General features: G+C 32.6%; 1 protein-coding gene across 4 annotated transcripts; it reads left to right on the top strand.

The window, feature by feature from the left end:
- The first annotated feature begins 989 nt into the window (after window positions 1-989).
- On the top strand, window positions 990-12,902 carry LOC107870690 (probable tRNA N6-adenosine threonylcarbamoyltransferase, mitochondrial). Of its 4 annotated transcripts, none has more exons than XM_016717291.2 (14): window positions 990-1,354; window positions 2,027-2,071; window positions 5,391-5,465; window positions 7,688-7,784; window positions 8,123-8,213; window positions 9,146-9,195; window positions 9,800-9,990; window positions 10,107-10,192; window positions 10,600-10,675; window positions 10,816-10,899; window positions 11,030-11,144; window positions 11,292-11,380; window positions 11,648-11,769; window positions 12,568-12,902. In XM_016717291.2, exons 1-14 carry the CDS (start codon window positions 1,082-1,084, stop codon window positions 12,617-12,619), a joined length of 1,446 nt encoding a protein of 481 aa, XP_016572777.1. In that variant the 5' UTR covers window positions 990-1,081; the 3' UTR covers window positions 12,620-12,902. The 4 variants fall into 4 exon arrangements, with proteins under 4 accessions (XP_016572777.1, XP_016572780.1, XP_016572778.1 ...); XM_016717294.2 differs by lacking the exon at window positions 12,568-12,902 and adding an exon at window positions 11,922-12,229; XM_016717292.2 differs by lacking the exon at window positions 12,568-12,902 and adding an exon at window positions 11,837-12,229.
- The last annotated feature ends 766 nt before the right edge of the window (window positions 12,903-13,668 follow it).

Genomic DNA, 13,668 nt, shown 5'->3' with positions numbered 1-13,668 from the left:
CAGAGATTTTTAATAAAGTGTAAAAGTTCAAATCACTTTTTAAAAATTTGTCACACTTTAATATAATATTACAAATATAAACGTATACACATATATGTTTTACCACTACAAATTTCAAGTGGTTGATGTATCATTACTTTTGCGTTTGTCATATAATACTTTTTTTCCTTGTTGCCACATGCTAAGAGAAACGAATCAACTTGAACCATGTTGGTGTTACAATTTTTTTCTCTTTTTTTATATTTAAAATTCTTTCTTATTTTAAAGTCAAATCTTTACAAAATCATTGTTACATTCCTATTATGTACTTAAAACTTTTGAAAATCTGGTACTTCTTAAATTTTTATTATTCTAATAGTTTTATATTTATCTCTAATTTTTTAAATCTTTTTTAAAATCAAATTTAGTTGACTTAAAATTTTTAAACTGGTGGAAAAAAGATTAATTGTCATTAATTTTGATGACTTATAATAAAGAAAGATTTTACCGTAAATATATTTAATTAATTTTTAACTCTTAAACTAGAAAAAAATATTAAAATTCTCATGACTTCTAATAAGGAAATATTTTATGATAAATATGTTTAATTAATTTTTAATTCTTAAATATTAGAAAAAAATAGTCAAAAGATGATTTTGTCTAAAACAAAACTTTTAATGAAGGACAAAAAGTTCAAACAATATTTCTAATGCCTTCACACTTTTAATATATTATAGATTATAAATATAGATATATACATCTACTTTCTAAATATTGAAAATTAATAAACTTAATTGAAAAAGTAGTTAAAAAGTAGATTATAATTAATATTTTATGTATAAAAAGTTAAATTATATATATATATTATGTTGGTTTGATTTGAGTTTGGTTTGACTCTTTTTTTTATTAAATACCAAACTAAATCAAAAATGCTCAAATTTTTTTTTTTTTTTCAAATGTCAAATTAATCAAACTAAATCATAAATCAGGTTTTTTCTCAGTTTAATTTGATTCTTCAATGTGATTTAACTTGGGTTACCGGAGAGGCGCGTCTATGCGGTAAAGCCCTCATCTATCATCTTTCATTTGCTACTCTCTAAAAATGGTATCTTTATTACCCAATTTATCATCCCCAATTTCGCGTCTAAGCTTACTATGGAGACCCTCACTTCACTTCACTATCAAATCTACAACCAAATTGCAATTTCAGTTGCATGAAAAAGCAGTAAAACCCCAGTGGTTCAAATCTTTTTCACCTTATTGTTCAGTTTCTAATCTATCAATGGGTCAAACCCAGAAACAAATGCTGGTTGAAAATGAGAATTTAGTTGTTTTAGGGATTGAAACGAGCTGCGATGATACTGCTGCCGCTGTGGTAAGTTTTTTTTTAAAAAAACATGTCTTGGTTGTTTCTTTGGAATTTATTTTGTGGACGAAAGGGCGCAAATTGGCCTGACCACCACGGTTATAAAAAAGAAAAAAAGAAGGTGGAGCTAGGATTTAAACTAGTTCTACATTTCTGGATAGTGGAGTTAAGTAACTTGGTTCTAAAATTAATTTTTGTTTTACATATTTAGTGAATATTTTAATACAAATACATAAAACTGTTAGGTATTCGTCTAACCTGGCTTCTTTTTCTGGACTACTTTGTAATATGTGTGTGTATTGTCTAAATATTTCCGTGCTGTATAGTAATGATATTGGATATGTTTAACACAGAACTATGCTGTAAGTTATTCCGTAGTTTTTATCCTTCTCTCTATTGTTCCTTGTACCTCGATTATGGCATATTAGTATTGTAGTTTCTGCTTTGTCCCTATCTTTTTTTCTCAGTTATCTGTTGTTTCTTGTATTTTCGTTATTTCTTTTTTCTGGACTTTTGTGGACTAGTTTCCTTGAGCCCAGGGTCTATCTGAAAAAGTCTCTGTGCCTCTAAGGTAGTGTGCTTCTAGCTCCGCCCCTGTTTGTGGGGCTGTTTCTTATACTTTGGGGGTTTGAAGCTGCTGTGAAGTTTTGATTTTTTTCAGCTTGATATATCCTATTGTAGGTAAATAGCAATGGTGAAATTCTCAGCCAAGTTATCTCTTCCCAGGTACTCTATATGTATTTATATAGTTACAGAAAGTCTCTGGAGAAATGCCATTTAGTTTATATCATCATCTTGTTCTTTTAAGTTAATGACTGATCCATGTTAATTTATTGGACACTTATAGTATTGCTTGCGTTGTTCTAATTATAGGTTTATTTATGTGTTTATTAATTTATTTTGCATCATTATCTTAATAGTTGGATATGACCCTAGATAGAAAGATATAGAGGTTGAGGATAAGGCAGAAGATTAGTAGGTAGCCTAGTGTTATCCCCTTTAGGTGGGATAGGATGAGGGCTAGCACTATCTCCTCGCAGCCTAATTAGTAGTAGTATTTAGTATCAGTTGCTTCAATGTATTTTACCCTGCTTCGGTATCTTATCTTTTGAAGCGAGGGTATATTGGAAACATCCTCTCTACCCGCAAAGGTTGGGGTGTTGTGTACATCTTACCCTTGCCATACCCTATTTGTAGGAGTACACTAGGTATGTTGTTTATTTGTATAGTTGGACATTGGGGTATGTCTAGAATGACATGGGTCATGTTCCACATTAGTTGCTGGTTTGCGAGGTTTCTGTTCACTTCACTATTTTCTACTTAATAATAAAGGGGAACGAGCTCAATCATCAAATGCCAAAGCAGGCATGTTGACCTGACCTTCTGCCTGCTTTGGCAATTTTTCATTGATTTTTTTCTCCATTTTAATTTATTTGTCTTATTTTTTAAAATTTGATATATACTTTTAAAAAATACTATAAATCACAATAATTAACAACTTAAAAAATTTAAAAGATATAAAGTGTTTGACGACTCTTGAAATTATATCAGTCCACTTAATTGGAATAGAAGAAAAAGTATTATAAATCACAATAATTCAAGATTTAAATTATTTTTAAAATATAATTGATTATCAATGTCACAGAACTTTTGTTTAATCTGTTATATAATTAAAAAAGAATATTAAAAAATACTATAAATCACAATAATTAACAAATTTAAAAAACTAAAAGATATAAAATATTTAGCTGACTCTCGAAATTATATTCTTGCCACTTAAATTGAAATAGAAGAAAAAATGTTCACAATAATTTTAAAACTTAAATTATTTTCTCTACTTAATAATAAGTATGAATAAGCACACAACAGGTCGACATACCTGCATGTGTTGTCTACTTCAACCGCAACTTTACTATATCACCCCTAATTAATTATTATAACTCATTTACGTATTAGAAAATTAATAATGTTTAATTAAAAAAAGTAAAATAGATATTTCTAATTTGTCTGCTTCGGTTGCTTCAACCGTAATTTTACACCATCACCCATGTCGTAATTTTACTATATCACCCTTAATTAATTATTATAAGTCATTTACGTATTAGAATATTAATAATATTTAGTTAAAAAAAGTAAAATAGACATTTCTGACATGTCTGCTTCAACTGCTTCAATCATAATTTTACTGTATCGCCCCTAATTAATTATTATAAGTCATCTAAGTGTTAAAAAATTAATAATATTTAATAAAAAGATAAAATAGACAGAAGATAATAAATTTACTCTTGATGTTTTAAATTAACTTGACATCTTATATGAGAGCCACTTAAATTTTTTTTCACAAGTATTTTTTATAGTAATTTTGTTATATTACTTTCTATTAGTTATTATAAGTTATTTAAGACATGTCTACTTCTCTGCTTCAATCATGATTTTACAATATTACCCTTAATTAATTATTATAGTCATCTAAGCATTAAAAAATTAATAATATTTCATAAAAAGGTAAAATAGACACAAAATAATATGTCAACATAAAAAATTTGATTGACTATCGAAATTATATTAGTGCCTCATAAATTGAGATGAGATAGAGGAAAACATAAAGTAACATATATTATTTAAAAATAAGATAAAAAATATTATAAATCACAATAATTAAGAACTTATCTCTCTCTCTCTCTCTCTCTCTCTCTCTATATATATATATATATATATATATATATATATATATATATATATATTGATAGTCGAAATTTTATCTGGTCACATAATTAACAACTTAAAATTTTTTAAAGATATGAAATATTTGGGTTACTCGAGACATTATATGTCACTTAAATTGGAATAGAAGAAAAACTATTATAAATTACATTAATTAAAAACTTAAATTATTTCAATGATTGATTATCTAAATTCTATTTGTGTCACACAAATTGAGATAAAAAAAATAATATATATTGGATCCGTGCTAGCACGGGCTGTCGACATCTAGTATACATATAAAGGTATGAGTATCTGATGCTTTTGTTGAAGTGTTGGAAAATCTGCAAGTTGCACATAAAAGGCAAATCAAACAACAAAGAAGTAGTATATTAAAGATTAAGCCAATATGTTTTGGTTGATAATAGAGCTGAAAAGCCAATAGTTTAGCCAAAGTGCCAATTGCCAATGTTGTCTAGGATCACATGTTCATTGGAAGTGTTGTGGCATCACATAAGACTCACAGATGCATTGTAGTAGCAGCTAACTCTTGGAAGACAAATTTTTTTAATCCGAAAAGGTGATGAGTGTTTAAGCAAGAATTTGCAGCAGATAGCTGTGCTTAATTAGTAATGCAGCCTCACAGATCACTCTGTCATCTGTCATCTGACACTCTTTTTTGGTTAGAGTATGATCTACAAATCCACACATAAAATGTTAGCTGGAGTGTAACCTTCTGTAGGGATCACCGATCGGGCAGATAGTGTGATATATGCATACAAAGCAAATAGCAGTAGGGGGATGTTTGTTTGTGGAACACACTTAGATGTTGATGTATTACTATGCATTGCAGAGTAGTCAACATAATATTTGAAGTGACGCTAGCTTTCCTTTATATTCTTATACCATATAATTTGATATATGTTCACACGTCACACCACTCTTTGCTCTTTGTTGTGGATCTGTGGAAGCCAACTTATTAAATATTTAGTTATATTTTAGCAATTTTATTTATTATTATAGAATAGGGTTTTATATTTTCTACTTTCATAAGGATTAGACTTTCTAAAATAGGGTTTTATATTTCCTACTTTCATAAGGATTAGACTTTCTAGATTAGGATTTTATTTTTCCTACTTTCAGATTAGACTATTGATGTAATACTCCTATTTAAAGGGGGTTTTGGAGAATAAATTGATAAGTCGTATTTCAGCAAAAAGCAAGAGGTTGGAGTTCTCTCTTCCATTGATTTAACTTCGAGTAGTTATCCTATCTAGACTACTTTTGTTTGCCAACATCCTGTGGTTCTTTTTCTAATCTTGAATTTCTGTATTTCATCAAGGCAGAACTGCTTGCTCGATATGGAGGAGTTGCTCCTAAGATGGCAGAGGAAGCACATGCCCTGGTGATTGATCAGGTATACGCTTTCAACTCTGAAGTAGTTTGTCAAGAACTTGGAAACATCATGACTGGTGAATGTGATAGTATTGAGTGCATCTTTTTCAGATGTTATATCATGATCCCTGCATGTTAATGTTTTTTAACAAAGTCTGGTGGAGAATACATCAATTTGCGAAGTAATCAATTTCTTGCTAACATCAATGCTATCACGTTTTTAAAAAAAGTCAATGAACTCTGACCAAGTGATTTATTTGATTTCACATGCAAGATGTTTCACTAAATTGATTGAACATTGCCATTGGGCATCATTATGTCATATTCTTTTTAGCAATGCTGAGTGCAAGAAGATTTGCTTTTGGACACTTTCGTACTTCCCACTTTACTAGACTACAGAATTTTTCTTATTGTCATCTTTTGGTTGTTTTTCCAGTTCTTCTAGATATTTCACAGGATGGATTTTAAAGGAATTATTAAGTTCCCGGGTAATAGCTCCTCTTTAGAATCTCCTCCAGGATCCAGTCTATGCTTCATAGTAGTAACATAAACTGAACAAAGTTCATCAAGTACCAAATTTCCAACTTCCTTTTTATGAACTGTCTAGTGTCACTAACTGTTACCTAATACTTAACTAAAACACCCCGAGGAAAAGCTGATGGTAGATGCCGCCACCACTACTAAATAGAAGTCTGCACGACTTTGACAAACCAGTCCCCACGCCATCCCTTGTTGAGAAACAATTGAAGTCTCACTTTTTCAGCAATAATTTCTCTGAGTGTCAAACAAGAGTAACAAGACCTAAGTTACTTGGACTCTTCACTTTTGGTGTTGCACCTGATCTGGTCAATCGATTTTGGGTACTTTGACCAAAATGGACTGGGAAAATCCGGACAGATTTAAGAAATTTTGTGATCAAAACAAAAGGTAAGGTGAAAATGAAGAAAATGGAATACCTTGTATATAGAAATCTCTATGTTATTGCTTTTCCTTTTATCTTCTTTCAGGATTTTCTTCTTGAACAATGTTTTCTCCTCAAGTTATCCACATAATATCTCATAACTTATGTTTTATAACTCTATTTTTAGATATTTAAATTATTTTTTGCCGAATCCCTGCACCTGTATCTATCCCTAGATCCATATCCCTGTATCTTTAAATTGAGACCGTGAAGGATCCGACCTCTAGATCCGTACCCGTATCGGACACCCACATCTAAGTCCGAGCAACTTAGAACAAGACAGCTATCCAACTAAACTTCCCAGCTAAGTGTAGGTACTGAGAAATATGATTAGATTTTAAATCTCATGAAAAAACATAACCTGGGGTTTATCCAGTACTTAGAGTCTCTCTCTCTCAGATTCTGTCCTTTTTATTCCATATTTGATTTGTATGATAAAATGGAAAGCTGAGAGAAGTTCTGGTCTGGGCTTATTTTTGCTTTAGATTTAAAGAGGTCCCTCATGGCTTTTCTTGTTAAATCATCTTCATTAAGGCCATATTTAGCAACTTTTGAGAAATGATTGAAGAAGGATATTGCTATTTTCACTCCGTAAAACTCTCTCTAATGAACTGAAAATCAGTGGGTCTCTACCAACAAAGAAAAAAGTAATAATCTGAGTTCCCTTCTTTTTCTGATTTTTTGGATAACAGATTGATTCAATGAAGTAGAACGAATTCAACTGGTTGATTATCTATTTCCTTAAGACGATAGTTAATAGATACTCTTAATCACGGTTCTAATTATATTGACTACAACAACAACAACAACATACCCGGTATATTCCCACCAAGTGAGGTCTGGGGAGCGTAAGTGTACGCAGTCCATACCACTACCGCAAATGTGAGACAGAGAGGCCGTTTCCGATAGACCCCCGGCTCAAAATAGAACAATCTAAGATAAGGAACAGTAATATTAAGAATATAAAAGAACAACATATAATAGGGACTAATTATATTGACTATGATTCCATATTTAAAAAAAAAAGTTCAACTTTCTCTCCGGTTTTGGAGTTCTGAGGCATGCCAATGATTGTTTCTCCAGGAACACGATGAATGTCATTCCAAAGACCCAGCCTCAAATTCCCATTCCAAAGAACCCAGCCTCAAATTCCCTTCTTACACTTCTGACTTATTTTACCACATCTATCTCGGTTTTAAGTTTGTGAAATTCTTAATCTGAATTGACACATCATATTTCTGGCATGTGTTTCCTGTGCAATCAATGTGATTTATTTCCTTCAGGTGGTACAAGAAGCACTAGATAAAGCTAATCTGACTGAGAGGGATCTAACTGCAGTTGCTGTCACGATTGGTCCTGGTTTAAGCCTTTGTCTGCGAAGTAAGTTTTTACTCAATCTCTTTCTTTAGTAGCCTTTCTTTCATTTCTTCTCTTGGTTTTGTTCTAATTCTTTGGGAGGGATGATCAGTGTGTTCTTATTCTTTCTTTTTTTCTTGTTTTCTTTTTCACCTCCTTCCTGCACCAATTAGTGTACCTATTTTGTTTAGAATAAAGTAGTGCTCTTAATTATTTAAAGTTTGTCGAATTGTAACATCAACTACTTATGAATCTGAAAATTAAATATTGGGAACATTCATGTGGGATACATAGATGAATTTTGTGACAGCTAATGAATGTTGTGTACGTGCTCGTACCTTATTTGTGCAATTTCTGTGTAGTTGGTGTGCGGAAAGCAAGAAAAGTTGCTGGTTCTCATAATTTACCTCTTGTTGGTGTCCATCATATGGAAGCTCATACTCTGGTTGCCAGGTAGCACTGTATTCATGCTAGTAGCAAACAGTAGAGTAGTGCATACAGCGAAAATTTGTTGGGAATTTATCCAATTCCGCAGATAGTTACTGGACTGTGAATTGTCTAGCTTTCAATAACTTTATCTGGAATACTTCTAAGAAAATAATAAGAATAAACTAAAGAAAAATGACTAATGCTTGCATTAGGATAGGCAGTCTACATCACACCCCTTTTGGGTGCAGCTCTTCTCCAGACACCCCAGACACCGCTAACGCGGGATGCTTTGTGCACCGGGATGCCCTTTTTTTGGTAAAATGAATTTGTCCTCTGTGGTAACACCATTCCCATTTTCAGTTACTTATTCTTGATTTTCCTGCTCTCTATTTGGTACAGAACGAATCATATGAATAGGCTGGATAAGTTTCTTTAATCTTCTATGTTCTATTTCTAGTGGCATCATCAGTTTTAGCGAGATGATAACCTAGGGTCTATGTGCAGCAGCAGAGGTCTCTATTGTCACCTTAGATATATCATGGGATACCTTGTTTAAGAGCTCTTATCCATCTCCTTAAGAAAACAACGATTATTAATTATAGACATTGGCAGCATGGTATGAGATGTTAATAGGGCTTTCTGTCTGTATTCTACGTCGTTTTCCCCCTTTCTTTGCTTCTTCTGGAACTCTTTTATTTAGTAAATACAGATGATTTCTTCAATTTGGAGTCTCAAATATGAATAAGCAAATAAGAGAAAAACGTAATCGTCAGTGGAATGCTCCCCAACCCCACCATTGCTTTTTACATTATCTTATGGAAAGTTGCCAAAGCTTCTAAAAAAACTGCATGTCTTGTGCTTACAGATAAGTTAATGTCTATGAAGACCGTATGCGTCAAGAAATTTGCAAACAGTGTACTGTAAATCACCTGGAGCTAATGTTTTCTCTTTTATAGGCTAGTGGAAAGAGAGCTGCAGTTTCCTTTTATGGCGCTACTTGTTTCAGGTTAGATAACCTCCTACAATTTTATAGGTCTATTTTATTTACTCTTACTTAAAATACATTGGGTTATCTATTCTTGTATTTTAGAGATATACAGTTTTGCGCTAATTCTAATTGCTTGGCCATCATATGGTGCTATCTATATCAGTTCACCTTGGAAGATCACTTGAATATAACAGATCTATGGTTTGTTACATGAACAGCCACTACCCAGAGAGTCTGATGTCATTTTGCAGTTCAATTTGTGCCTAAAGGTCTTCATATGCTTGTCCGGATGCTCATGATGCTCATGTTATGTTTATGAGTCCTCCTATTGTATCCTGTACAATGGAAATCTCTCATATAAACATTCAAACATCTGTTGTTTGATTCAATTCAAGCGCATTATTTATAATCTTCCTTTGTGCTTTTCTTTTGACATGGGATCTGACTTTTAAGAATAATGATTTGTTTACCTTTAAACCAATTTATCCCAAATATTGGAGTGTTTCTCAATTCAACAATATAATTGTGGATTCTTAGTGCAAAACAATTTGACCAGTTGTATTTTCCTGTGAATTAGATATCAATGACTTCATGAATTTTCTTTCATTTGTATGCTCTTTAGGAGGACACAATCTCTTAATCCTTGCACGTGATCTTGGCGATTACATACAACTTGGGACAACAATTGATGATGCAATTGGTGAGGCATATGACAAAACAGCAAAATGGCTTGGTCTTGATATGAGGAGGAGTGGCGGCCCTGCTGTGGAGGAGCTAGCTCGAGAAGGAGATGCCAAGTCTGTCAAATTTAAAGTAAGTTACTAGAGACATTTGCACTTATATGCAACACGTGGCTAGATTTTCTTTATTAAGGTATTTTAGTAGTTTTATTGTTTACTACACTGGCTAAAAGCTTGAACAAATGTTAGGTCCCTATGAAACAACATAAGGATTGCAACTTCTCATATGCTGGTCTGAAGACGCAAGTGAGGTTGGCAATTGAAGCAAAAAGAATGTATGTGATTCATTAGGGGGAAAAGTAATTGATCTGCTTTGCAAATCATTTTCCATTTCATTTCATCTTAAAATTTTACCACCATTGTTTTTTGTTCTTTCGAATTATAGAATTTGATTTTTCATTCCCAATGATGTAAACAATGAATTATCCAATATATGGAAACAAACTGTCTGCGTCAAAGCAGAAATTATTGGAAAGAGTAAAGAATCTTCTCTTGTTATTTCCTCTTTTTACAATGTTACTTCAGTATAGTGTTCCGTAGATCATGGTCCATAAAGTTCAGTATCTTTTTAGCTTTGTCTTATGATTGTAAGTTTCACTAGGACAACTCACAGCAATGCACACCAGTTGGTTGTCATTGTCCTCGTCTTCCTAGCTATTCACATTTTATTGGTTGTATGCAGCAATGCTGAAATCTCTCTTGCTTCAGCTTCTGATGAAGAGAGACAGGCTCGGGCAGATATTGCTGCCTCCTTCCAGGTATATAGTTTTTTTAGAATATTGATCTTGTCGAAAAAATTTTATGATTAAGAATTGTTGGTTAACAAATCAATGCATCAATTTCCATACCTCCTCCGTATTCTTAATCTCATCACGTTTGCAATCAACGTTTCACGCAGCGAGTTGCGGTGTTACATTTGGAGGAAAAGTGTGAACGGGCAATTGAGTGGGCTTTGAACATTGAGCCTTCTATAAATCATTTGGTCAGTGTTCTCTGTTTACTGAAATATATGACTAATACCTTCCTTCTTGGCTTTACTCTATTGTATTAACTTCATGCGCTCCTATAAGATTAATGTCAACTATGCAAGTTGTCCAATTTACGTTTCACAGGTAGTGTCTGGAGGTGTTGCATCCAACAAGTATGTCAGAGCTCGGCTTGATGAGGTTGTGAACAGGAAAGGGCTGAAACTTGTATGCCCCCCACCAAGCCTTTGTACTGACAATGGTTGGATAATTCTCCACTTTGCATTGCCTCATTTTCATGCAGGAACTTTGGTTTCTTATTTTTGAAATTTTCAAGGCTTTAGCGGAAAGGTCTCAAAAGTGGACATGGCTTGACATTGCACTCTAATACATTGACCCGTTCTAATAGGTGTAATGGTTGCGTGGACTGGCATAGAGCATTTTCGTCTGGGCAGGTTCGATCTTCCACCTCCTGTAAATGAACCAGAAGATGCTGTGGTTAGTCTTTTTTCTTTCCTCTTGTTAAACTGGCCATAATGTCCCACAGTTTACGTTGATTGAGCATTACAAGCCATAAATTTGCATCTTGAAAGTTAAGCTTGTCAAAAGTCATGCGAGAGTATTCAGTCAAAATAAATGCCTACATGTTTAAATGATCTGCTTTATGGAATTTCTGTTGCTCTACTTCCTGTTCCCCGAAGCCCCCCCTCCCCACTCCCTTCTCCTTACCATGTTTAATTTTTAACCCATTGCTCCTTTGATCAGCTTGATTTGCGTCCAAGGTGGCCACTCGGTGAGGAGTATGCTGAAGGAAAAAGTGAAGCTCGCTCTATGAGAACAGCACGGATGCATCCATCACTCACCTCTCTCATTAAGGCATCTATCAAGTAAGAGTCACAGTCTGCAATCTAAATAACTAAGACTTTTCGATAACGGGCATCCACAAATATGTAGATACTCTATTGGCTGATCCTGAGACCTCTATAAAGGTGGTTTGCATAGAATCAAGATTCAAACACGTAATCATATTCAAATGTAGGTGAGCAGAAAATGCTTGAAAGAAGCATAATTTAAAAGCAGTGAGCCTCTGGGGAGAAACTGTGTATTTTGATGCTGTATCATGGTTTAGTGCTCTTGCATTTGGTAGTTTTCCAACCTATACTTCAAAAATTCAGCTAAGTTAGATGAAGTCTCAATTTCTGTACTAAGTGTAGATGAGATAGTGTAGAACCCTTCTCTAAATAACTTTTTCTTATTTTGGAAAACAAAAGATTCAAAAGGAAATTTTTTGTGAGAACTCCTACATGGTTTGTCGTTGTAACGGTATTCTCTCTCATTTTGAGATACTACGTTCATCTGTACTATTTTCATTTTTCTAATTAAACTTGTTCATATTGTTGAAATTGAATACTCAACAATATCATAAACTTGCTTGAATATGATTGACGTAAAGTCTCCAAATAAATACACATTACAAGCTAAATTGATTTCTAAAACTTAGCAACTAAGTGACCTACAACTAATGTAACTCCTAAGCTTATGAGATTCCTAAAAAACAACGAAGGATAAATTTTTTTAAAGAATAGGTCCAACAAAAGCAATTCTTTTATTCTGCTAAAAACAAATAAAACACTCAACAGCCTCACATGTTATAACATTTGTTTAAAATCATTTTTCGAGAGCAGCTTCACAAATGGATCCAACTTAAGAGGCTTAGTGAATAAATCTGCAACCTGATCTTCACTTCTGCAAAAATACCAATTCTATGGCTTTATTGTGGACAAGATCTCGAAGAAAATGATATCTCACATCGATGTGCTTTCTTCTCCCATGTAAATTTGGATTCTTGGAGAGCTTGATTGTTGAACTGTTATCACAGTAAATTCTTGTAGGTTCTGACTGAAAATGATGTAGCATTTCATGTATTCTGTTCAACCAAATAGCTTGACACGCACCTGATGCTGCAACAATGTACTCCAATTCAGTTGTTGACAAGAGTAACAAGTTGTTGTTTCTTTGACGACCTCGATACAACCCCAAAACTTAACATGAAAGCATAACCAGAAGTACTTTTTCTGCCGTCCAAATCACCTGCATAATCACTGTGAAACCAACAAGATCTGATTTTCCTTCTTTCTTATTAAAAAACTAGTCACGATAAGTCTGTGCAAAGCACGGGCCCAACATCTATTATAAATTAGTATTATAATAATAATCATATCAATTAATGTGACATCTTTTGAATTTTGAAATTTAAATAAATTTAATTTTCAGAGTGATTTTTGCATATATTCTTAAAATATTTTAAGTTATTAATTATTGTGATTTATTATTCAAATATATAATTTTGTTTAAAAAATTTAATTCACAATCAAAAGTAAACTCAAATGTATGAATTAGTAAAGAGTGTGAAAAGCAAAATTCGATGGGTCTATATTACTGTTTTTCAAATAACACGGGCTCAGTATATGTTATTTTTTTTATCTCAATTTATGCAACACAAATAGAATTTAGATAATCAATCATACTTTTAATATGTTTTTAGATATTTTAAGTTGTTAACTATTTTAGTTTATAATATTTTTTATGTAATTTTCAAATAATATACATTACTCTCCCTGTCCAAACTCGTATTGCGTTGATAGTCACTTATATTTTAAAATTAATTTACGTTTTTGATTATTGTGATTTTTTTCTATTTCAATTTAAGTGGCATTAATATAATTTCGAAAGTCAATCAAATATTATATATTTTTAAAAAATTTTAACTTGTTATTATTGTGATT

The sequence above is a fragment of the Capsicum annuum genome, chromosome 5 (assembly GCF_002878395.1).
Source record: "Capsicum annuum cultivar UCD-10X-F1 chromosome 5, UCD10Xv1.1, whole genome shotgun sequence".
NCBI classification, from domain to species: domain Eukaryota; kingdom Viridiplantae; phylum Streptophyta; class Magnoliopsida; order Solanales; family Solanaceae; genus Capsicum; species Capsicum annuum.
Note: the sequence above shows the minus strand (reverse complement) of the source record. Positions and strands in the feature narration are given on the sequence as shown.